The sequence below is a fragment of the Ranitomeya variabilis genome, chromosome 2 (assembly GCF_051348905.1).
Source record: "Ranitomeya variabilis isolate aRanVar5 chromosome 2, aRanVar5.hap1, whole genome shotgun sequence".
Lineage (NCBI taxonomy): Eukaryota > Metazoa > Chordata > Amphibia > Anura > Dendrobatidae > Ranitomeya > Ranitomeya variabilis.
In genome coordinates this window covers 239,748,173-239,774,657 of record NC_135233.1, presented here as the reverse complement: position 1 = coordinate 239,774,657, position 26,485 = coordinate 239,748,173, and the positions used below count along the sequence as shown (strand labels likewise).

Below are 26,485 nucleotides of genomic sequence, written 5' to 3'. Positions count from 1 at the left end.
TGGCGTTATTGTTCTCTGAGGAGCATCAACGATGACAGATACAAACAGATAAAAGCCATGAAGGGCTGGGAGTTCTGCAGTTCAAGAGCAATTCAGGGTATGGTCCTGCCTGCGAAACAAGGGAACGTCACCCACGATGGAACTCAGTTTGCAGCAATTGACACTGGGAATGTCCTTCTGTAAAATGCATTGGGTTAAGGGGGCTTTCCAGATTCCAAATATTGGTGGCCTATTCTTAGGATAGGCCATCAATGTCCAGTTGGTGGCCACTCTCTTGGCGGTCCTTCTGATAAGCTATTTGAAGGATTTCTCACACTCTGTGGTTCGGCAGTCTTTTCTGCTCTGCTTGTCTGCATTTTACCAGCTGTGCTTGGTACTGAAGCTTTGTAGTATTTAGGGTAATGGGACAGCCACTGATATGTAGAGGAGAGCGCTGGCAACAAGAGTACAGACAGTCGGACCCTAATAATCTGAAATAGACAACCTAAGGATAGGTCATAGACAAAATGAACATGAAAAATTCTTTAAAAGGGTTATCCGGCATCATCCTAACTTCCATTGTGTATACACTCCTCAACGTTGTAATTGCAACACCAAGAAGTTGTAGATTTATGAAAATGAAAGGATGGATTGACAGGTTACTGATCTGTCAATGAGGAAACAATGGAAACAAGATTTTGAAAACGTCTCGATTTATACATTCTGGAGTATGAGCCATGTGCAGAAATCCCGACACTTACAGCATCAGCTGCTATCACTGAGGTTATTAATGGTCGTCTAAGGAAGGTTCTACACTTTGGCAGCAAATCATCAAGATCCACTGCTGGCAGCTCCCGTTGCAGATGTGTTCAATGGGAGACAATTCTGGTGACGCTGAAGGCCATGGTAGCATATTTAGGCCATGCAAGCTGCTCATGGGAGCATCAACAACATCCGGCCTGGTGTTGTCGGGTAGAAAAATTGCTCCTGGGACACTTTGGTGAAATGGCCGCACCACTGATTGCATGATTGACCCATTTAGTACTTCAAGTGAAATTGGACGTCATATGCCACGTATAGTTGTATATAACAAGAACATTATTTCTTGGGCACATACAGTATTTAACATTCTAATTTTAAAATATTTTAATTTGATATCAAATATTGAGATTTTTCAGGTACATTACAACCACACATGAGGGATGTGAAAACACTTTTTCCCCATTTTATATAACATAATTGCATGTAATTTTTTTTACTGCAAGAATTACTATTCTCGTATACAACAACGATAGTTCACTGACAAGATGCTGATTAAAAAATCCAGATCTGTCAGGATGCAGCGCCCTGTGTGTGACTGACATTGTGCATTCTAGCACCGGGAATGTAGTCTCCGATGGTACAGTATAATAAGTGCGTGTGACGGCTGCCTGCAGCCTGTTCTAGATCACTATATATAATAGATGTGTTTCATTCCCGCTTGGCTGGCTCCAGCTTCTAAGCCCTCTTTCTGCCCAGACAAACAAATCCTTGTCTTGCCCTATGTATCTGATTTAATGGGTCCTTTTGTATAATTCTGCTCCTTAACAGCCAAGATTTAGTGGGGGCTTTTTTTAATCGTCGTCTCGTTGTTTCTTATTGATATACTCAATGGCAGCGGTCTAATCTCATGCAGTGAGCTCCCCCTAGTGGCATCTGTTAGTAGCAGGAACTTTATAATTCTGTTCCAGAAGTAATGCTGCTTATCCTTAACGGGGAGCTGGCGGGTAGCCAATGTTTCTTGAGAGCAGTCATTAAAAGTTATTATTTAGTACTAGGAACAACCTTTCAACTTGGGGGATAGCACTACTGTAAATGGCTCAACACAACTAATATAACAAATGGTTTTCCAGACCCGCCAGAAAATGCCATTTTTACTTCCTACTGCAGTCTCAAAATTATTCACCCCTTCATGGCAAACATCTTTAGTAGTAGTTCCCCTCTGGCTGTTATAACCTGCGGCAAGTGTGATGCATAGCCAAGCACAGGCTTCTAGCAACGTTCCCGTGGAATCTTAGCCCATTCCTCATGGGCAATGGCCTTCAGGACACTAATATTATTGGATTTGCTGCTACAACCACCTTCTTCAAAACTCACAAAGCTCTTCTATAGGGTGGACATGTGGCTGTAATGACCTGTCTACAATCTTCCAGCACTTCTTCTGAAACCAAGCTTTGGTGGACTTTGAGGTATGCATTGTCTCATTTGAAAGTCCAAAGATGCCCAAGCTTCATCTTCCTCACAGAAAGCAGGATGTTTTCTTCTAGCATTTCTTGATACTTGATTGAATCCAACTTGTCCTCCACACGCTGCAGGATTACATTGCCAGAGGAAGCAAAGCAACCCCAGAACATCACTGAGTCTCATCCATGCTTCACTGTAGCCATCACCAAGCTTCCTTTGTAGTCATCACCGAGCCACCATTATGCTTCACTCTTTGTATCACCGAGCTACCGCAATGCTTCACTGTAGTCATCACCGAGCTACATCTATGTTTCAGTATAGTCATCATTTCACTTTTGGCATCACAGAGCCACCATCCTGCTTCATTGTTGGCATCAGAGAGCTACCTCTATGTTTCACTATAGGCTTCACCGAGCCACAGCCATTCTTCACCATAGGCATCACTGAGCCACCATCATTCTTTACTGTTGGTATCAATGAGCCACCACCATGCTTCACTGTTGGCATCACTTAACCACCACTTAGCTTCACTGCTGGCATCACCAAGCCACCTCCAGGGTGGCAGTCGGTAGCAGCTTTCTCTGCCACATCCAAATAACGTAGCCAGTGTTCCTCTTACAAGCCCCATCACTACGAACATTCAATGTCTTTGTATCTTTATGTATATTTTTTTGTGTAAGGCAATCACCATTCAACTTAAGGACAGTTCTCCTGACTTAGCAATAATTCTAAAATACAATCAAACATCACAGTCACAAATGCCTAAGTATTACATTTGTTGTATCTCCAGCGTGTCTGTTGCAACTAAAGAAGCCCTTGATTATTGCATTGGGGGCCAGAGACAAGTGAGGGATTCTATTTAGGGGGATGAATAATGGTGAGGCTGCAGGAGTCAGTAAAAGTGGAATGTTATGCTGAATGTGGAGAAACCACTTGTTGTTGTATTACTTGTGATTGATCTATTACAAACAGCAGAAAGTTTTGCGAACTTTGCTAATAATTTGCACTGGGGGTTAATACTTTTATTTGCAAATATATATCTCAGTGATCAAGACACATCATTTCCACCAGAAAATCATCAAATAAATTGCATCCATGGTGGCAGACAGGTAATTATCACATGCACCATGCTACAAACATAAAATGTATGGTGAAGATGACGGACACAAGTTTCTACAATGTAGAATCCAGACTGTGAAAGGAGAATAAAGCTCTGAGGAGGGTTCACTACATGACAAATGCCAAAAAGTTACAATCCATCAGATGCCGAATCTCACATCTCTCCACCATGGATGCATCCAGTTATTGGCTTGTGCCTTTGGTTCCTCGTGAGGAGATATAGAAAGGTTATGAAAACATAATGTGATGAACAATATTCTGCTTTACTGATGTGTTAAAACAGATTTAATTTCCCCTTAGTTTCTGTGAGAGATGAAATTATTAATTGCATTATTAACAGCATCGTATCTGTCTCCTACGCATCAACTCTCCGAGAATGTCTGGAAACCTCCTGTAAAATGGCGAGATCTCCCTTTATAAGAGCTGTTCCTGCTCTTCCCTCCACGAATTGGGCAGCGGTCCAAACCTATTCAAGTGATAAATAAAAATGGACTTTAATAGTGCCCCCGCCAGTCTCTTTGCTTCCTCTACCAGAAGATAGGTGCTGCCAGTCAGGCGTTCAATGGTGACCAATGCTCAGTAGCTTGCTGTAGATTTAATACAATCAGTGCTTTATCATCAGGAGATGATCACTGCAGGACTAGTGTACAAACCAGTCAGACTAATCCGTGTAACCACACCCCCACCACTGATTGGTAGCTTGCTGATAATGAGCACAGAAAGCTGCTAATAAGTGGTGCGTGGGGGGGGGGGGCTATACCCAGCTCAGCATTAACAGCACCACTGCATCTACAGCACAGAAAAAAGGAATTCTATCAAAACTGTACCATGCAGCCCAGTAAGTGATGCAATGGAATCAAGATCTCTGCAGGAACACCATGCTGCTCTCGGATTTCATAGCAAAACCTGCTGACAGATTAACTTAAGTGATTGGATGTTTCACTGAAATTTTAACCATTACCTCTTTGTGCCTCTTTGGGGAAACAGAAATGTTTGCATAGGACCGTGCAGCCGCGTCCACCATCTTGCCTTTCCTGACCTCACCCGTAACTGTATGTTCTGGTATCACTGCTTTCATTCCTGAAAACAATCAATCTCTCATTCGACTGCAAACCATCACTCAATAGTCTGCTAGGAACACCACACATAGCTCCATCCTCATGAATGATAAATGAAGCAGCTGAAGGAAGCTTCCCCTGTTCGGTCGTGACTCCAGCCAGTAAGCAGCAAGCAATTACTGGGATTTACCATCACCCTCCTGAAAAAAATCCATGTCCTCATTTCACAGGACCTAAAAATCTCATTGACTGCAACTGAATCAACTGCACTTATGAATTTTCCAATACATGACAAGGCCAATAAAAGGCCGGGTTCACATATTTTCATGGTAGTGCCAGCGTTGCTGACAATTTTACCATCACTTCCAGATGTGCAATGTTCGTGAATTTACACTGATGCTTTTTTACCACTGGGGTTAGAGAATGCTGCTGGTGACTTGAGGTTTTAGACATTTTGTTCCATTGATGTCAACAGGAGAACAACATAATCTAAAAAATGACAAAAGGTCCAATTAATGTTTTCTGAGAGAGAGATGTTTGAGTCGTTACTTTAATTCCTACTGTAAATCCATCACCTGTGAGTATATTATTGAGAAGTGGAAGGAACCGCAGCAACTCAGCCAGAAAGTGGAGACCCTATAACATTACAGGGCAGGGGGCCGAGTGCTGAGGAGCAGAGGGCAGAAAAGTCACCAACGCTCTGCTGACTCCATAACTGCAGAGTCCGGACCTCCTCTGGTATAACATCAGCACAAACACTGCGGCCCTCTGGGAGCTTCATGGCCGAGAAGCTGCATGCAGCCGTACATCACCAAGCACAATGCCGATCATCGGACGGAGTGGTGTAAAGCCGCCACCACTGGAGGAGACGTGCTCTGTGCAGTGATGGATCACACTTCTCATTCCAGCATCTAATAGAGGAGTCTGGGTTTGGTGAATACCAGAACGTTAAGCCCTGACTGCACTGTGCCCGCTGTACAGATGGCAGAGGAGGGATAACACTATGGGATTGTCTATATAATGTTTATAACCTATAAAGCCACGAATATGCCATCACTATATAAGTAATAGATAAAACAAAATACTCTTTTGGTGAGAACATTGATGCAGATAACTACGCAGTTTCCACCGCTATTTCTAGCCGCTATCAGAAAGGCATCACAATGCAGCTTTGTGTTCCTTGCACCCCACTGGGAGACATCTTTGTTGTCTTCACTTCCCCTATAGTCTGCATGCAAGCTGCTCAGTAAGACAGGCCATTAATCATAGAAAAGCATAAAGCCATAAAACAGGACCTTAGGGTACTGTCACACAGTGCCATTTTGATCGCTACGACGGTACGATTCGTGACGTTCTAGCGATATCGTTACGATATCGCAGTGTCTGACACGCTACTACGATCAGGGACCCTGCTGAGAATCGTACGTCGTAGCAGATCGTTTGGAACTTTCTTTCGTCGCTTGATCACCCGCTGACATCACTGGATCGTTGTGTGTGACAGCGATCCAGCGATGTGTTCGCTTGTAACCAGGGTAAACATCGGGTTACTAAGCGCAGGGCCGCGCTTAGTAACCCGATGTTTACCGTGGTTACCAGCGTAAACGTAAAAAAAACAAACAGTACATACTCACATTCCGGTGTCTGTCCTCCGGCGTCTCAGCTTCTCTGCACTGTGAGCGCCTGCCAGCCGGAAAGCGAGCACAACGGTGACGTCTGACGTCACCGCTCTGCTTTCCGGCTATGGTGCTTACACAGTGGAGAGAAGCTGAGATGCCGGGGGACAGACACCGGAATGTGAGTATGTACTGTTTGGTTTTTTTTACGTTTACGCTGGTAACCAGGGTAAACATCGGGTTACTAAGCGCGGCCCTGCGCTTAGTAACCCGATGTTTAGCCTGGTTACCCGGGGACTTCGGCATCGCTCCAGCGCCGTGATTGCAACGTGTGACCGCATTCTACGACGCTGGAGCGATAATCATACGATCGCTGCGACGTCACGGATCGTGCCATCGTAGCGATCAAAATGGCACTGTGACAGTACCCTTACACTGTGTGCAGAATTATTAGGCAAGTTGTATTTTAGAGGATTATTTTTAATATTGATCAACAACTATGTTCTCAATCAACCCAAAAAACTCATAAATATCAAAGCTTAATAATTTTGGAAGTTGGAGTGGGTTATTTTTAGATTTGGCTCTCTTAGGAGGATATGTTTTTGTGCAGGTAACTATTACTGTGCAGAATTATTAGGGAACTTAATAAAAACCAAATATATTCCCCTCTCACTTGTTTATTTTCACCAGGTAAACCAATATCACTGCACAAAATTTAGAAATAAACATTTCTGACATGCAAAAACAAAACCCCAAAAAATTAGTGACCAATATATCCACCTTTCTTTATAATGACACTCAGCAGCTTCCATCCATAGATTCTGTCAGTTGCTTGATCTGTTTACGACCAACATTGCGTGCAGCAGCCACCACAGCCTCCCAGACACTGTTCCGAGAGGTGTACTGTTTTCCCTCCCTGTAGATCTCACATTTTCTGAGGGACCACAGGTTCTCTATGGGGTTCAGATCAGGTGAACAAGGGGGCCATGTCATTATTTTTCCTTCTTTGAGACCTTTACTGGCCAGCCACACTGTGGAGTAGTTGGAGGCATATGATGGAACGTTGTCCTGCATGACAATCATGTTTTCCTTGAACGATACCGACTTCTTCCTGTACCACTGCTTGAAGAAGTTGTCTTCCAGAAACTGGCAGTAGGTCTGGGAGTTGAGCTTCGCTCCATCCTCCACCCGAAAAGGTCCCACAAGTTCATCTTTGATGATACCAGCCCATACGAGTACCCCACCTCCACCTTGCTGGCGTCTGAGTCGGAGTGGAGCTCTCTGCCCTTTACTGATCCAGCCTCTGGCCCATCCATCTGGTCCATCAAGAGTCACTCATTTCATCAGTCCATAAAACCTTTGAAAAGTCAGTCTTAGGGTATGTGTTCACTTTCAGGATGGCCGGCGGTTTGGACGGAGCGGCAAACCCGCTACGCCCTAAGCCCCGCCCCCTTCTGTGACGCGATGATGCCGGATGTGTTCATTGCACACATCCGGCATCATCACACCCCACACATAGGGCGCCGCAAGGTACACGGACATGCTGCGATCTTAAAAGACGTGCAGCATGTCCGGAATCGCAGGGCCGCCGGGTGCGTGTTACCACGCATAGTGGAGACGGGATTTGATAAAATCCCCTCCACTATGCTGTAACATCTGGTCAAACACGCAGCGTTTCCTGAACGTGGAAACATACCCTTAAGATATTTCTTGGCCCAGTCTTGACAGTTTATCTTATGTTTCTTGTTCAAAGGTGGTCGTTTCAGCCTTCCTTACCTTTGCCATGTCCCTGAGTATTGCACACCTTGTGCTTTTTGTTACTCCAGTAACGTTGTAGCTCTGAAATATGGCAAAACTGGTGTCAAATGGCATCTTGGCAGCTTCACGCTTGATTTTCCTCAATTCATGGGCAGTTATTTTGCGCCTTTTTTGCCCAACACGCTTCTTGCGACCCTGTTGGCTATTTGCCATGAAACACTTGATTGTTCGGTGATCACGCTTCAAAAGTTTGGCAATTTCAAGACTGCTGCATCTGTCTGCAAGACACCTCACAATTGTGGACTTTTCAGAGCCCGTCAAATCTCTCTTCTGACCCATTTTGCCAAAAGAAAGGAAGTTGCCTAATAATTAAGCACACCATATATAGGGTGTTGATGTCATTAGACAACACCCCTCCTCATTACAGAGATGCAATCATCTGATTTACTTAATTGGTAGTTGGCTCTCAAGCCTGAACAGCTTGGAGTAGGACAACATGTATAAAAAGTATCATGTGATCAAAATACAACTTGTCTAATAATTCTGCACACAGTGTATATAGGTGCAGAAGTAATAACATCTCTACGCTTCCCCTTGCAGACAGTGTGGAGGCACAGATGGAGAAGAGAGGTTTGTCATAATGAATCATGGTATCACAATGGGTTATCTTTGGATTTTCATGGGACTGCTGTAAAAAATTGGTCTTGGCTGTGCACGAAAAATAGTACTATGCAGTGCATGAGTGATACTGCTGGATGGTACCATAGAGCGCTATACTGCGCAGCAAAAATACCGCCAAATGCAGCCCAAGAGACACCACTTTTCAGATTTCTTGGGAAAAGGTTGATTCAAATTCTTGAAACATACAGGTGCTTCTCACAAAATTAGAATATCATCAAAAAGTTAATTTATTTCAGTTCTTCAATACAAAAAGAGAAACTCATATATTATATAGAGTCATTACAAACAGAGTGATCTACTTCATGTGTTCATTTCTGTTAATGTTGACGATTATGGCTTACAGCCAATGAAAACCCAAAAGTCATTATCTCAGTAAATTAGAATAATTAACAAAAAAATCCTGCATAGGCTTCCTAAGCGTTTAAAAAGGTCACAGTCTGTTTCAGTAGGCTCCACAATCATGGGGAAAACTGCTGACTTCACAGATGTCCAGAAGGCAATCATTCTGGACAAGGAGTGGCTTCACAAGGAGGGTAAGCCACAAAAGGTCCTTGCTAAAGAAGCTGGCTGTTCATAGAGTGCTGTATCCAAGCGTAATAATGGAAAGTTGAGTGGAAGGAAAAAGTGTGGTAGAAAAATGTGCACAAGCAACTGGGATAACTGCAGCCTTGAAAGGATTGTTAAGAAAAGGCCATTCAGAAATTTGGAGATTCGCAATTAGTGGACTGCTGGAGTCATTGCTTCAAGAGCCACCACACACAGACGTATCCAGGACATGGGCTACAAGCGTCACATTCCTTGTGTCAAGTCACTTATGACCAATAGACAACGCCAGAAGTGTCTTACCTGGGCCAAGGAGAAAAAGAACTGGACTGTTGCTCAGTGGTCCAAGGTGTTGTTTTCAGATTAAAGTAAATTTTGCATTTCATTTGGAAATCAAGGTACCAGAGTCTGGAGGAAGAGTGGAGAGGCCACAATCCAAGCTGCTTGAGGTCTAGTGTGAAGTTTCCACAATCAGTGATGGTTTGGGGAGCCATGTCATCTGCTGGTGTAGGTCCACTGTGTTTCATCAAGACCAAAGTCAGCGCAGCCGTCTACCAGGAAATTTTAGAGCACTTCATGCTTCCCTCTGCCGACAAGCTTTTTGGAGATGGAAATTTTAATTCGCCAGTAGAACTTGGCACCTGTCCACACTGCCAAAAGTACCAATACCTGGTTTACAAACAACAGTATCACTGTGCTTGATTGGCCAGCAAACTCGCCTGACCTTAACCCCACAGAGAATCTATGGGGTATTGTCAAGAGGAAGATGAGAGACACCACACCCAACAATGCAGACGATCTGAAGGCTGCTATCAAAGCAACCTGGGCTTCCATAACACCTCAGCAGTGCCACAGTCTGATTGCCTCCACGCCTCATTGATGCAGTAATTGATGCAAAAGGAACCCCGACCAAGTATTGAGTGCATTTACTGAACATACATTTCAGTAGGCCAACATTTCGGATTTTAAAATCATTTTTCAAGCTGGTGTTATAAAGTATTCTAATTTACTGAGATAATGACTTTTGGATTTCATTGGCTGTAAATCATAATCATCAACATTAACATAAATAAACACTTGGAATAGATCACTCTGTGTGTAATGACTCTATATAATATATGAGTTTCACTTTTTGTATTGAACAACTGAAATAAATTAACTGTTTGATGATGTTCTAATTTTGTGAGAAGCACCTGTATAAAATCATTTAATGCAATTTACTGTTCTCCTGGAAGAAAACTGTCTGATTAGTGCCCACTCATAACAAATCCATACTTTACTGCCCAACCCTTTAGTGAGCCTCATGACCAGGGATATTAGTCACTTCCAACCATCTACAAGCAGCTGTTTCAGGGTACTAGCCCCTCATTCGTGTACAGCAGAGTTGGACTGGCAGGCTGAATGACATGCCCTTAAAAATGGTTTCCCCTTTCAACTTTTTTTTTTTTTAACAAATTTGTCATGGCTGTAATAAAATAAGCATGTACTTTGACACAGCCTTTGCCACAGATGCCACAAATGCCTTTGACACAGTGGACCATTCCCTATTATTACAGACCCTCTCATCCCTTGGCATCACAGACTTGGCCCTATCCTGGATCTCATCATACCTAACAGACCGGACATTCAGCGTCTCCCACTCACACACCACCTCCTCACCTCGCCCCCTATCTGTCGGAGTCCCACAAGGTTCAGTCCTTGGGCCCCTGCTCTTCTCCATTTACACCTTTGGCCTGGGACAGCTCATAGAATCTCATGGCTTTCAGTATCACCTCTATGCTGATGACACACAGATCTACATCTCTGGACCAGATATCACCTCCCTACTAACCAGAATCCCTCAATGTCTGTCCAATATTTCATCCTTCTTCTCCGCTAGATTTTTGAAACTTAACATGGACAAAACAGAATTCATCATCTTTCCCCCATCTCACGCGACCCCCCCCAACGAACCTATCCATTACAGTACATGGCTGTCCACTCTCCCCAGTCCCACAAGCTTGCTGCCTCGGGGTAATCCTTGACCCTGATCTCTCCTTCAAACCACATATCCAAGCCCTTTCCACTTCCTGCCGACTTCAACTCAAAAATATTTCACGAATCCGTACATTCCTCAACCAAGAATCTGCAAAAACCCTAGTCCATGCCCTCATCATCTCTCGCCTTGACTACTGCAACCTTCTGCTCTGTGGCCTCCGCTCTAACACTCTCTCACCCCTCCAATCTATTCTAAACTCTGCTGCCCGACTAATCCACCTGTTCCCCCGCTATTCCACGGCCTCTCCCCTCTGTCAATCCCTTCACTGGCTCCCCATTGCCCAGAGACTCCACTACAAAACCCTAACCATGACGTACAAAGCCATCCACAACCTGTCTCCTCCATACATCTGTGACCTCGTCTCCCGGTACTTACCTACACGCAGCCTCCGATCCTCACAAGATCTCCTTCTTTACTCCCCTCTTATCTCCTCTTCCCACAATCGTATACAAGATTTCTCTCGCGTATCACCCCTACTCTGGAACCCTCTACCACAACACATCAGACTCTCGCCTACCATCGAAACCTTCAAAAAGAGCCTGAAGACCCACCTCTTCCGACAAGCCTACAGCCTGCAGTAACCACCGATCAACCAAACCGCTGCATGACCAGCTCTATCCTCACCTACTGTATTCTCACCCATCCCTTGTAGATTGTGAGCCTTCGCGGGCAGGGTCCTCTCTCCTCCTGTACCAGTTATGACTTGTATTGTTTAAGATTATTGTACTTGTTTTTATTATGTATACCCCTCCTCACATGTAAAGCGCCATGGAATAAATGGCGCTATAACAATAAATAATAATAATAATGTACTCACCCACCCCACGCCCGGTGATGTGTATCTGCCGCTGCTCCCGTGATTGCGTACAGGATGCAATGGGGAGGTCATATTATCAGTGCTGCAGCCAATCACTAGGTTTACAGGCAGATGGCTCAAACTGCTGAGCCCAATAATTTACAGTACTGTTGACATGACATCACCGCTGCTACCTGTCACTAGGTTTACTGGCAGAAGGCACAAACCAAAGCACCCAGTGATTGGCTAAAGCACTGTTGACATGACGTCTCTGCTGTAGCCTGTACACAATCATGTCCGGCATTAGGCTACAAGTTGGCAGTCACTCTATGTGACTGCAAACTTGTGTATCCTCACATTGCATGCACTGCGAGCTGTGTGGATTCTCAGGTGCTCAGAGTCGTGGACGCGTGACCTCAAGTATGCGATTTGCATATGTGCGGTCACATGCCAACTAGATGTGTTGGGCCTTACTCAATACAAGTGAAGTGAGTGAAGCCAGACACGTTTAGTCGGAATGTGTCAAGGAGTATACACATCGCATACTTGTGGTCACAAGACCACCAGCTCCCAGCATAGGCATGGAGAGTCCAGACAGCTCGCAATGTGCGCGATGTGAGAATTCACAAGTTTGCAGTTACAAAGAGTGACTGGAGACTTGTATCCTAAGGCCACACAACCCCTTTAAGTGGACTAGTTTAGTATGGAGTATTATTAGTAATGGTAAAGTAGATCCATTCTGGAAGAAAAGTAAAATACACTACTCACTAAAGATAGGGATATTTGGCTTTCGGTTGAAATTTCAGGATGAAACTAAAATGCATTCTAACCTTATCAGGCAAACGAAATGTGACCATCTCAGTACAGGTGTTTGATCCACGAATCACCCAATAAATTTCGGAGTTCAATGGGAATTGGTATTGAACAGTCCTCCACATCATGCTGTTCACATTTTGACATCATGAGACCAAGACGACACCTAACAATTGATGAATAGTACTTTTCTATTGGGAGGCTTCAAGAAGGATGTTCTCAGATGGAAGCGGCCACTGAGCTTAGTGTCACAGAGTCATCAGCAGGTTGCAACAGAGATACAGAGAGACTGGAAGAGTCACAGAAAGGCAGAGAAGTGGACGTCCTTTGGCTACATCCCACACTGATGACCGCTTCATTGTGAACAATTCCCTTCGGGAACCGGATGATGAACGCCACACAACACCAGACACATGTAAGGTGGGTGAGAGGCACTCAATTGTCAAGTTAGATCGTTCGTGGTCTGTGTGCTAGACATCCTGCAAGTGTACCTGACCACACCACCAGGCACAGGTGTCATCACCAGGGAGCATCTACGATTAATGAGGGACCAGTGGGCCTCAGTGCTGCTCACTGATGAAAGTCGATTCACTCTGATCAGAAATGATGGCCACCATCGATGTTGGAGACATCAAGGAGAGCTCTATGCATCAGCCACTGTTGTCACCAGAGGAGGTTTTGGTGGTGCTGTAGTGAATACCGAACTGCCCTACACTTTGTGAATGGTACAGTGACAAGTCCCTACTACTTGAAGAACATCATTTATCCAGTCACTATGCCCCTGCATGAACAACACAGGCCTAATTTTATCTCCATGGACGACAATGCTCCAGCTCATCGAGGTCGCATCATTAGGGAATGTGTGCTGAAGACTGGGCTACCTCAAATGGAGAGGCCTGGACATTCTCCAGACCTGAATCCCATAGAAAACCTATGGGATCAGCTAAGTCACCATGTACAGGATCGTAACTCTGTACCCTAGAATCTCAATGGCCTGATGGTCGCCTTTCAAGAAGAGTGGGAAGTCATGTCTCAACAGACAATAACTCCTCTTGTTAACAGCATTAGACGTCGTTGTCAAGCTATAACTGATGCTTAAGGCAACATGAGAAGTTATTGAGACATTGACATTTTTGTTGGGGTATACCCACCACTGTTGTTAGCTTTTGTTTCAATAAATTGTTTGAGATGAGGAAATAACCATTGACTGCTTCTACTTAAATGCCCTTACTTACATAATAAAATATCACTGTAGAGTGAATGTTTTACAAGTTCCATAAATTTACCTGAAATCCAAATATCCCTAACTTTTTGTGAGAAGTACGGCATATCTCACATAGGGGTTGGCAACCTACGATATTGCCGCTGTTGTGAAACTCTGACTCCCACCATATCCTGACAGCAGCAGGCCAGATCGAAGCATGATGGGCATTGTAGTTTTACAACAGCGAATCTAATTTTACTACAAGTGTATTCACATACGGAGCTATATCCGTATACACACATAGAGCTACTACTTTATACACATACGGTATGCACACATAGAGCTGCAAAGTAAAGGCATGCTGCATATATACGGCATATGCCAGGGGTTGTATGATGGATGTAGTCTTGCTGACACATGATCTACAGCGCTAGAAATAGTCATATGCTACGACAATAAACCATAAGAGATAGGCGATGAGGATGACAGGAGTATGTTGCGCAGATAGACACAATGGCGACAGAGAGAGAATAAGCAGGAAGATATATGCCGGAGATGACGAGATGGGCTGAGAGCAATGACAGACTACAAGATGCTCATAGACTTAAAGGGGCACTAGACATACAGTCTGTCTCATCTAAATTTATTGCTCAGATGAATTTATTCTATATCTACCTGTTATCAACCATTTCAGGGACAACCTAAAGCTACAGCAGACCACATCCTGTTGGTGGTTTATCACATTTCTGGACTATTTCACATAAAGCCATTAGTCCATACAGATGATATGTCCTGAATTTATAAGGGTACTTGTGTATTTTGCACCCGGAGGGTGGGCCCTCAAAATGATTACCTCTTATAGGCCTGTAAGGGACGGGACTGGCCAGTTGTGATGGTGTGATGTGCTATGTGGGTATCATTTTTGTGTATATTTATATTTTACTTATTTTCATGGTGTTCTCTTGTAGGATGAGTTGTTATTTGCCATCTGATATTCTCCCCACAGTTCTGTATTGTTATCTCTCCACAGAGTCAGTGAATAATAATGTTTGCTAATATGCTAATGACATGTTGACCTAGCTTGTTGAAACAATGAGCCCCTGTGACCCACCCCCCTAACCTGTGAATGAGGAGAGGGACTTGTAAATATCAGGGAGGTGAGACAGAGATCAGATCCTGTGTGGAACCATGATGTGAAGACAGCACGTCCGAGAGAGAAAGAAGGGAATATGGACTGTTATCCTATGTGCTGGATTGTTGGACTTTTATCCTGTTACTGAACTGCATTCGTGTTCTGGAATATTTTATCCTTTGTGTGGTGGATCGTATATGGACCTTTCGTACTTTTACTTAAATAAAGGTCTTAGGATTGTTCACTATTCTCTTGCTCTGTTGATTGTGTGATACCAGAGAAGGACTCTGTGACACCAGTGGTTACTTCCCTGTTTCTATACACCCTCCTATGGCCCCTTTGAGTGTGCGTGTACTTTGTGGAGACTTTTTGCTTAAACCTTTTTAGGGCCACAAGTGGTATGATGGTATGGAGACCTTAATTTCGTGCAACAACATGCATTTCTTGTAACAATTCTTCCAAATAAGGCAGAGGCTCAAACTTTAGTTCCTTTATAAATTGCGTAACAGGGATGTCCAGTACAGTTCATAGAATCATAGAATGGTAGAGTTGGCAGGGACCTCCTCGTCATCGCCAAAAGAAAGAGACCTTTGACAACCGAGGCCCATGGAGACAAGGGATTGTAGTCACCTTCCGTCTAAAATCTGGCTGGGGCTTCATTAAGGAACAAGATTTATATCCCAAAATCTTTGTGACCAGACGGGATGTGGAGGCGCACCTTATGGAAGGACACCCTGACAGGGACCTCTACCTTGGTGATGGTGTCACTTACACACGACATTGGGGAGATAAGGGGTGGTACGCCTTACATGTACACAGATGCATGCATAAAACCGCCAATTCACCATCTTGTGACCTGGAGCCACCGCAACCAGTGGCTCTTCCTCGTAAGCTGTCGCCCCCACCTGGTCAGGTGATGAACACCCCTACTTGCACAACAAGGGCACCTATCACTCTGTGCTCAAAATGCACACAGACTGTCGTGGAGCAAAAGACAGTAAGCACCCAGACGCCTATCCAGAGCGTGGACTCTCTATATGTACTATGTGGGGATCGTCCAAATCCACATATACTGCCATGGACACTGCCCCAACCTAAGTAAAGTATGTCAAAATCTGAAAATGACTGTATATAAGTAACCGTTAACTCTTTGCTGCCACCATTTAAAAGTTCACAAACCCTACCAGGGTCTCATATTAAAGGGGTCCCCTGTTTAAAGTGATCCTAAGTTTTGCACAAGTTGCACAGTTGCCTTTCATTTAAAGAACTGTGAATCATGAACTGAGCATGGTCAAAAACTTTCCACTGTATATAGTTTGCACCTACTTAAAGGTGCTTCCTACTGGTTTTACAAAAGAAGCTTTTAAAGACAAGAGACTGCTTCTAACATTGTTGTGAGAACTGCTTTGTTTTCCAGAGACCTGAAGAAAAACCCGTTTGGTGCGGCAGGATTGCAGGTCTGGATACACGCCTTGTAGCCCGCCCAAGCCCTATGTTGGGGGTTAATGACGGGTCCCTCGCATCGTTCCTGCTGTTACAACGTTAATGATTGACTTGAATATTTATTGCACTACCTCATTATTAAAAGAAAAAGACTTGAATATTGTTTGAACCCGTAAAGGGAATGTTGAATTGTTGCACTTTGCCAGATAGACTTATATGTTGCAAGAAAGAAAGTTGATATATTACAAAGCTAATATAGTAGATAAACTTGAGACTTGAATTGAGATACAATTGTGTTTTATATAGCCGATAGTGTGTAGCCGATATTATGATGCATTTTTTAATAAACTGAAGAGAATATAGTGAGCCCGTGGGGGTTGATAGATAGTTCTACACTTGAATAAAGATTAAATGATTGTTTTGCACTTTGAAGTTCTAAGGTACTGTAGTATACCCGTAGTGGGTAATCGTATTTCATAGTTATATTGTTTTATTACAGAACGCATACAATGTAAATTGTTATTGCAACGTTCAAGTGTCCTCACCTCCCATAAAGAGAAGCTTTAGCTATAATATTAATTTGTTTTATAAGTTATTGCATTCCAAAAGTTGTATGTCTGTTTGCTAACCTATAACTGTTGTTTTCTTTTCCCAGTCCGGGAGTACTGAATTTAACGGAAGGGGAATGTGGCGCCCCAGGGTCCTGGTCATCACAGTGGTATTGCTTTCCTCCAAGGGAGAGTGAGGCTATGTTTAGAGGCAAGGAAGGATAACTGCATCCAGGTATCACAAACATGCAACACATTCATACTCCAGGCCACCAGGGGGGGCTTCTGATTCTATTTACTAGGTGACTCCCCATATATATATAACAGGTAGTCTGTAGGGAAAGTCAGTCAGTCCTTCAGGGAAGCTGTTCCTGGCAGGAGCGAATTCCTGTCAGAGGACAGAGGGTCCACGGAGCTGTGCATTCCCTAAGAGCTACAGCTCCCAGAAAGAGACATTTGAAAGCAGAATTGTATTGCAGCAAGCATAAAGGAAAGCAAAGCAAAGGAGAGGATACCAGAAGGGGACCAGCCCCGAACAGGCTGCCTCCTTATGAGGCGCAGAACACCGGTAGCCGGAACACCGAGGTAGTAAGGACCTCTATGCCTTACTTCAGACACTGGCAGGACAGCTAATTGCAGGTTACCTGTCCGCACCTACACCCAGGAGGCACGGTGGCACCCCTCAGAGGCCGGGGCATGCTAGAGTCCCTATAAACAGCCTCAAGCCACCAGTCATACGGGTTTTGTCCTATCCGACTATGGGGGACAGAGAGAGAGAGACACTACATCTGTGAGGACCTTATTTGAAGTTTGTGCAGTAAGGAACTACACCACTACAGCGCAAAGGAAGGCTATTGATTTCCCCCTGGACAAGGGGACTCTGGACTTGCCTCCGAGCCGGCCGGACTCTGCCTGCCCAGTGGTCTGGTGCTCTGGACTGTGGATGCTGAAGTGTTCAGTAAAAGGTAAAGAGACTGCAACCTTGTGTCCTCGTTCTTCTCTGCGCCTCTCACCATCCCACCATCTACACACTGGGAAGCCCTGGGGATATACTTTACCTGTGGAAAGGTATACCATCTAGCTGCCATAACATCACCCCAGTGGACCCCTTAAAGCAGCGTCAGTCACCCTGACCGAATACCACAGGTGGCGTCATGAACATAAACTTTATCCCTTTAAAGACCTTTCCCTTTTATACAGACGTCCCAGGGCCACGGACCAGGTCAGCCACCGTGACATCCCCCTGTGAACCGCAGGACCCGGTATTGAGTACCCCCTTGCCCTGACGGGGCGCTCCATAGACAGCTCTTAAGTCTCCTCTCAGTCTTCTTTTTTGCAAGCTAAACATTCCCAAATCCTGTAACCGTTCCTCATAGGACATGGTTTGCAGACCGGTCACCATTCTGGTCGCTCTTATCTGAACTTGCTCCAGTTTGTTGATGTATTTTTTAAAATGTGGTGCCCAAAACTGGACACAGTATTCCAGATGAGGTCTGACTGTTGTAGACTAACAGAGAATTTCTTCTCCCACTGCTATTATCCCACACTATTGTGCAGTACCTCCGTGCTTCTTCCTGGTCAGATAAAGATTAGTCCTCCGGGACTGGTTTAACACATCATAGTAGTCCACTTCTCACCAGCTGCCTATGGGAATCACACCTCTGTCAGCTCTATTTATGCCATTGTAGGTAATCACTGGAAGTGAAGAATATGTCTCGAATCTCGATATGACAGTCACATTGGCCAATATGTGTCACTGTGACTTGCTTTCCTGTCTCCGCACTCCGGCCATTAGGTGGTAACTGGCTTCTATAACACTGTTCTTTGATTCCCAATTGCAGCACACTTTCCACTTGTGGCCTGCAGCTCACATTATGCTTCTTGCTACTCTAATAGCTCAACCAAAAACCCACCTAGAGGATCTAGTTTCCTGTCCAAATGCCCCAGTAACTCCTCTCCACCTGGGCTGGCCTAACGTGTGTTAACCCTACCCTAGGCTAACAACCTGCTGCAGGCTAGTGAATGTAAAATCACATTACTATGTCACATAAAACAGCAGGTCCATAGAGTAACATCACAGAAGTCTTCAAAGAGGGTGTTTGCAGGACTAGCATAATCTGAACCATGATGGAAATATAATGGACCCAATATTTGGCCAATGGGATCCATCGAGACTTGTTGAAAATTGGGAATGTCATAAAGTGATTCCCCCCCAAGGCCATATTTGACTTAATAAAGGGTTGTCTTTGTAGACAATCTTTTCATGAACAGAAGCCATAACAGCCAAAGAATAGGGTCCCTTGGCACAGATGATCGCCAGTCCATCTTGCACTTACAAAGAACTTAGCTTTATTTTTTAAGGACAGAAGCCATGGTGGTAGTCCAAACCAAGCCAACTTGTAGGACAAACATTCACATCGTAGGACTTATATTTCAGAAAGTTAATGAAATAGTCTTCTCCCGTATTTTGAGCCTTTTTTTTCAGCAGGTTCTATAAAGGCTGTATCCGTGCACAACATTTTGTATTGGCCCTGATATTTCTTTATATGCATATACTGTATATATATTTACATAATGTGTTATTTTCTGGGAACTTTGCAGAGAAGATCCGATTAAAAGGAATTCAGATTTGTCCATTTTTAAATCCAGACATTTCCAGAGACAGCAATTTCCAGAGGGTTCGCCTACGCACGAGGTCTCTGCACACAGCGAGCTAGCATTAGTAAATGAGATACAGTACTAGTAAATAAAACCGCTGGATGAGGTTACATGCACCTTCCAACTAAGCGAGTAATGCAAAGTGCTTGCCTCTAGGGGACAACAGCATGTTGCTGTGTCTGCACTCAGGGGGGTTTATTGATATGCTTCCTCCCGCCCCCTAATAAAACAGAGGGGAACATTGCAGGGTTTTAAGTGACAGTCCATCTGGTCAGTGATGAAAGTCATACATTTTCTTCTGGTTTCTCATCTTTTCGTTTTGCCGGGGTTTGGTGATCTATTAAATAAGAATCAATTAGATAACAAATGATCGCTGACTGCATTCGGAAGCAGAGCACAGAAACGCTCTGAAGACACGGATACATCGATCACCTGGTCTACCAGATGGAAGGGGAGTTTACAGCTTGACAGAAGCAAAAGGTCTGACTCAGGCAAATCTGGGTGTTTGGCTATGAATCCAAAAGAAAGGACTATTCATTACAAAACAGAAATCATTTATCAGACTCCAGACTGAGGAACGGGGGAGCGAAAGAAACACACTGAATGAGACAAGACATGGCAATAAGACAACGAAAAGCAAGATGCAAAGAAGACAAGAAACTAAAATAAGGAACTTGTGTTTCCTGGATTAGCCATCATTAGTACTCCGAAAATAATTGACCCTTTGCACGTTGGCATTGCCAACATATTCTCTCGTTCCTTGCCAAAACCATGGTCCTACAGAAGATGGTTGACCAGAAGCCTGTAAAGCTGTGGAGAATATTAAGTCACATAGTCTACAGACCAGTCCCGACAAGAGCAGTCTTACTTTATATGGGTTCACTCGTCACCTCTATGTCCCTCTGGTGTTACATGGTGGCGCACACAGTTCATTGCCTCCTAATCCGTATGAAACCAGGAAAAGAAAACTTGTGGCATGCTCCATTGCAAGATTACATTGGTTTTCCCATTGCTACCAGGAGATTCAGAATCACACAGTGACACTGGTCCCAAAGGGTCCATACCTGATGCTCTGTGTTGGCACTTAGTAAACATTGCATATGGCAGCTTACAGAGTGCCGCTGCATCTTTTGTCTTTGATTTTGCAGAGCATCATGCTCCTGTGCATTTATTTCAATGCAGTTTTTTTTGCATTGTACATTTGGAGTTGCGCAACAATCAGGCTTTAACATGAGATGAACCTATTTCATGTGACCCATGACGTTTGCTTTGTCGTGGTAGGTGAGCTCACACAATTTGACCAAACTGGGTATGTATTGTTTGCTATAAACCAGACAGAAATGCAATTTACATTAATCCATATATTTAATGCTTGCATATACAGTGGGTACGGAAAGCATTCAGGCCCCTTTAAATTTTTCACTCTTTGTTTCATTGCAGCCATTTGGTAAATTCAGGTCAAGGCTCTGGCTGGACCAGTCAAGAATGGTCACAGAGTTGTTCTGAAGCCACTCCTTATCTGTGTACTTATGGTCATTGTCTTGTTGGAAGGTGAACCTTCGGCCAAGTCTGAGGTCCAGAGCACTCTGGAAGAGGTTTTCATCCAGGATATCTCTGTACTTGGCCGCATTCATGTTTCCTTCCATGACAACTTGTCATCCTGTCCCTGCAGCTGAAAAACACCCCAATATCATGATGCTGCCACCACCATGTTTCACTGTTGGGATTGTATTGGGCAGGTGATGAGCAGTGCCTGGTTTTCTCCACACATACCGCTCAGAATTATCACTAAAAAGGTCTATCTTCATCTCATCAGACCAGAGTATCTTATTTCTCATAGTCTGGGAGTCCTTCATGTGTTTTTTAGCAAACTATATGCTGGCTTTTATATGTCTTGCACTGAGGAGAGGCTTCCGTCGGGCCACTATGCCATAAAGGCCCGACTGATGGAGGGCTGCAGTGATAGTTGACTTTGTGGAACTTTCTCCCATCTCCCTACTCCCTTCTCCCTACTGCATCTCTGGAGCTCAGCCACAGTGATCTTGGGGTTCTTCTCTACCTCTCTCACCAAGGCTCTTCTTTCACGATTGCTCAGTTTGGCTGGAGGCCAGGTCTAGGAAGACTTCTAGTGGTCTAAACGTCTTCCATTTAAGGATTATGGAGGGCACTGTGCTCTTTGGAACCTTGAGTACTGCAGAAATTCTGTTGTAACCTTGTCCAGATCTGTGCCTTGCCACAATTCTGTCTCTGAGCTCCTTGGCCAGTTCCTTTGACTTTATGATTCTCATTTGGTCTGACATGCACTGTGAGCTGTGAGGTCTTATATAGACAGGTGTGTGCCTTTCCAAATCAAGTCCTATCAGTTTAATTAAACACAGCTGGACTCCAATGAAGGAGTAGAACCATCTCAAGGAGGTTCACAAGGAAATGGACAGCATGTGACTTAAATATGAGCGTCTGAGCAAAGGGTACTTATGACCATGTGATATTTCAGTTTTTCTTTTTTATTAAATTTGCAAAAACTTCTACATTTTTTTTTTCAGTCAAGATGGGGTGCAGAGTGTACATTAATGAGAAAAAAATGAACTTTTTTGAATTTACCAAATGGCTGCAATGAAAGGAAGAGTGAAAAATTTAAAGGGGTCTGAATACTTTCCGTACCCACTGTATCTGCACTCGCAGAGCGAAAGATCTTTCGTCTTTACTTTTTCATTGCCTATACATAGTATCGATTTTGAAAACCTGCCATCCTAATATGGGCAAATTGGGGTGTTTTAAATGTTTGGAAGTATGCATCTCTGTCACTAGTTTCCACCAATGCTTTTATTTTTTTGTTAGGAGGTACCGACTGTCTTTTTTTATGCATATGGCTGCTCTACAACATTTCCTTGATGACCAACAACAATTAATGAGAATTATCTACATTTCAGTCCCCACCTTCACACAACTAGTAGCACCAGGTAAATAGGCTAGACATCATCATCAGCAACCAGGTTCAAGGGCCCTGTTCTACTTCGACATAACAGGTTTCACGACTGCCAAAAATCTAAACCCATAAAACAAAATCTATAACTATGTATTTGCGGTTTGCTGGGTTTTATGTCTCCATCATCAGACACTGTGCAGACAGAAAATGACACGGAGCCTAAGTAAGGAGATTATAATCTCGGGAGAAGGTCCGGTCTGTAGATCTTCATATGTAACGCCTTTAGTTTTTTTTTTTTTAATAAAACGTGCAGTAATTGTGACAATGAGAAACAGGGATATCTGTTTTCCCGCTCCCGTGGCTATATCGGGTGCTTCCACTTTACAGCTAATTGGCACATTTCTATTCACATCTCTGTGTCAGCTCCTTGAGCCATTGAACAAGCGATGTTATCCTACGCAGGACAGAATGTCCTAGTTATCCCGTATGCCTCAAGACTTATAATCTCTTTAGGAAACCTTGTATTTATGGCAAAAAAATTAATTAAATTAGGGATGCACCATATCCTGCATCTGGTTTTACATTTTGAACAAAATCAGATTTTCCAGAGAGTTAAGTTTAACAAAAATAATAACAACAATATCAAAAACATTACTCAACCATCCAAACCTGGTCCAGATCCACCAAGACCATCCCATGGCAAAGTAAGTCAGGACTCTTTCCCAAAGTCCCATACCTGTCTGTATAACACGGTCATCACTGCTATCACTGAAGGCTCATTGTCACTTACGTTATACAGGATGTCCGTCCATCCTTCCATGGTAATGCACTGGAAAACCGTTAAGACCGCAAACAAGATATTGTCAAAGTTGGTGATTCCAAAGTTAGGTCCTTTCCAATACAATCTGCACTCCGATGTTTCTTTATCACAGGTCCTAGCCGGCAGCTCTTCTCCACATGGGAAATCAGCAACAGTTTCACCTGTTTACAAAGGATACAGTTTTAAGTGATTAAGATATTGCAATCCTTGCCTTCAATCCAATATACGATATATACAGTTATTGTATATGAACCTTGATCACCAACCAAAAAAGATTTAGAAGGCATTATATGTAACTTTAATACATATCCTATCCTAATGGGATATTACTTTTGGCAAAGCTGTGCTTTCCTATTCTTGCAGACGATGTTCCAAACCTTTCCTTCTGTAGGGGTCCAAGACCATTTCTTGTAACAGGAAAATCGTTGTCCACTGTAGTTGGTGCAAATGGATTCGTAAGACCAGGTCCAACAACAAAAGCATTAAACTCTGACCGCTGGATGGGAGCCATCAGAACTGTCCTTGACCAGATGGCATCAGTGATTGTTCTTTTGATTAGCCGGCCTGGCACGTTGTCACATCTATATGACGCTGCAACAATGACGTCTAATCAAAAGAAAAGCCACCGATGCCATCAGGTAAAAGGTAGTTCTCAAGATTCCCGTTCAGCAGCCAGAGATTACTGTCGTAGCCGATGGACCTGGTCCTGAGGATCGATGCACACAAACTCTAGTGTCCACTATTTGTGAACTAGTGAAATAGTATCGACTCCCTGATAGCTTCATATATATGTCTTAGTGGAATAGTAACTGCTCTCTGGTACCTAGTGGAACAGCATATACAATCCTCAACACTGATATTGCAACACCAAGAAGGAAAAGTCGTGGAATGATCGAAACCACAGGATGGATATATGTGTTACTGATCTATAAATGATGAAAAAATGGAAAAAAAATATTCAAAACATCTCAAGTTATTGAGTCTGGAGTATGAGCCACGTGCAGAAATCCCAGCACTTACAGCCTTGGCTGCCATCACTGAGGTTATTAATCCAGTCCTACTCCCGGGATCACAGTTTGGGGTGGAATATTGTACAGTAGCCAGACCCTCTAGTCTTCATCCCAGGCGCACTACCAGCTCGGCGTTACATTGATTTGGGGGTGGAACCGGTGGTGCAGCCTTTTATCCAGTGTCTCAGGAGCAGTTTTTCAACATGACAAGCCATGGACGCATGTTGCTTGTGCTCCTGTGATCTGCCTGCGTGGCCTACATGTGCTCCCATGGCTGCAGCATTTCCAGGCTTGTCTCCCATCGAGCACATCTGGGAAGTCATTGGTCACTGATTACTCAGGAGCTGCCAGCAGCGGATCGTGATGATTTGCTCAAGTGCATTTGTAAGAAGATGGACATACTGCCCCCTCGAAGAACATGGGTATTGTTTTATTGTATAATGTGAACTGTGATGTGTGTTAATAGTGCTGGCATTGTGTTCTGCCCAACAGTAGGTAGAGTTACAGTTAATGATTGGAACTAGCCCAAAATAGGAGGGGCTAAGGTGAAAAGATAGATACAGTTTTCTTTCAGGCTATCAGATGGGGCCGAGTGTGTATCTGAAGCAAACCTAAGGCCTGGATAGTGGGCAGTGCCACATGACTTGGGTATCCCGAAGTGAAGAGAGACCGAGACAGTGGTTAGTGTGAACAGGAGTAAAGAGAAAAGGAAAATAGATAGGACAACAGAGTGAACAATCGGAGGTGGGTCCTGGAGGAGGACACCTAGCAGTACAGCCCAGAGTTTATAACTCAGAGAGGCAGTAGGCCAAGACGGGACAGAGAATGTGAGACAAAGAGTGCCCCGGGCGGGAGTAGCGGAGAAGCTAAGGATCAGCCATACTGGCAACATGGTTCCCTTAAGGGGAAATAAGATGCAGAACTGTGGGTTGAGACTAGGACTCTTGCTAACTGGACTGTGGTACTAAGCTGGGTTGTGGTGAAGGAAATTGAAGCAGTGGAGATAGAGAATGAGTGAGTAATGAGAAAGGAGTTGAGACTGTGTGTGAAAATGCTCCATATTGTGAAGGAAACATTTATAAAGTTGTGTACCTGCTACCTACTGTACATAATTCCCACAAAGTTATCTTTCAGTAAAAAGTTTGTTTTCAACTGGTAGTCTCCCTCATTGAAGCCCTCAATATCTGGTCCTGGCCTATCAAAGACATTGGTAACATGAGGTCTGCAAGGGCGTAGTGCCCCCATAGCACAAGTCCACACACCCAGCGAAGCCCCCCACCTTCATGTACCATGCCAGGCCCTCGTCCACGGCTACCACCTAGCACCACGTTACACATTCAGTGCATCAGAACAGTCCTCAGACGACCATTAATAACCTCACTGACAGCAGCTGAGGCTGTATGTGGTATTTTTGCATGTGGAGCATTCAATAATAAATACATTTAAATGTTTTGAAAATGTTGTTTCCATTTTTTTTCACCATTTGCTGATCAATTACATGTATATCCATCCTGGAATTTCCAAAATTACAGGACTCTGCCTTTTCAGTGTTACAATTTCTAATATTGAGGAGAGAATTTTCTAGTGGCCCAGTAGAATAGCAGCAGCTCCCTGGGGTTTAAATGGAATATAATCCACTTTCTGAAAGCCTAGTAGGATAGCAGGCATGTCCAAGTCCTAGTTTCAAAGTATTCACTCCAACATAATGTTGTTTATCCTAGAGGCTTTATGGAAGTCCATTCACTCCCTGGTGGCCTAGTGCAATAATAACTTTTTTTGGCTATGCACCAGTTCATATTATATTGTTGTTCAGTCAGTTTTCTTATATTTAGTATATACTATTTTTCTGGCTTGAACGCCTCGCCCTTCACCATGCTGTGATTTTAATTACATCCATACACAGTTGGTTCTGAGCTCCCTATATAAGCAGGCTTTACCATGTTATTAGCCATAGGTAAGTGTTCACACTAGGCAGTCAGCTCAGTTACCCATCCGATCTGAGATCACCTTGACGTTTTGGTGGATGGGCTCACAACGTTTGGCCAAATATTGTGCTAAGAATCTCATGTGTTTTTCATAAATTTCCCTAGCCATTATGCTATTCACATTTTCATGTATTGCAC

The 26,485-nt window shown here is 43.8% G+C and overlaps 1 protein-coding gene across 1 annotated transcript in view; it reads right to left on the bottom strand.

Annotated features, from left to right (window-relative positions):
• The window catches only part of CACNA1B (calcium voltage-gated channel subunit alpha1 B), a 386,102-nt gene that overhangs the window by 235,408 nt on the left and 124,209 nt on the right, over positions 1–26,485 (bottom strand). The window contains exon 6 of the mRNA XM_077284262.1: positions 23,323–23,513. Coding sequence (XP_077140377.1) covers positions 23,323–23,513 — 191 coding nt within the window. The remainder of the gene's footprint in view (positions 1–23,322; positions 23,514–26,485) is intronic.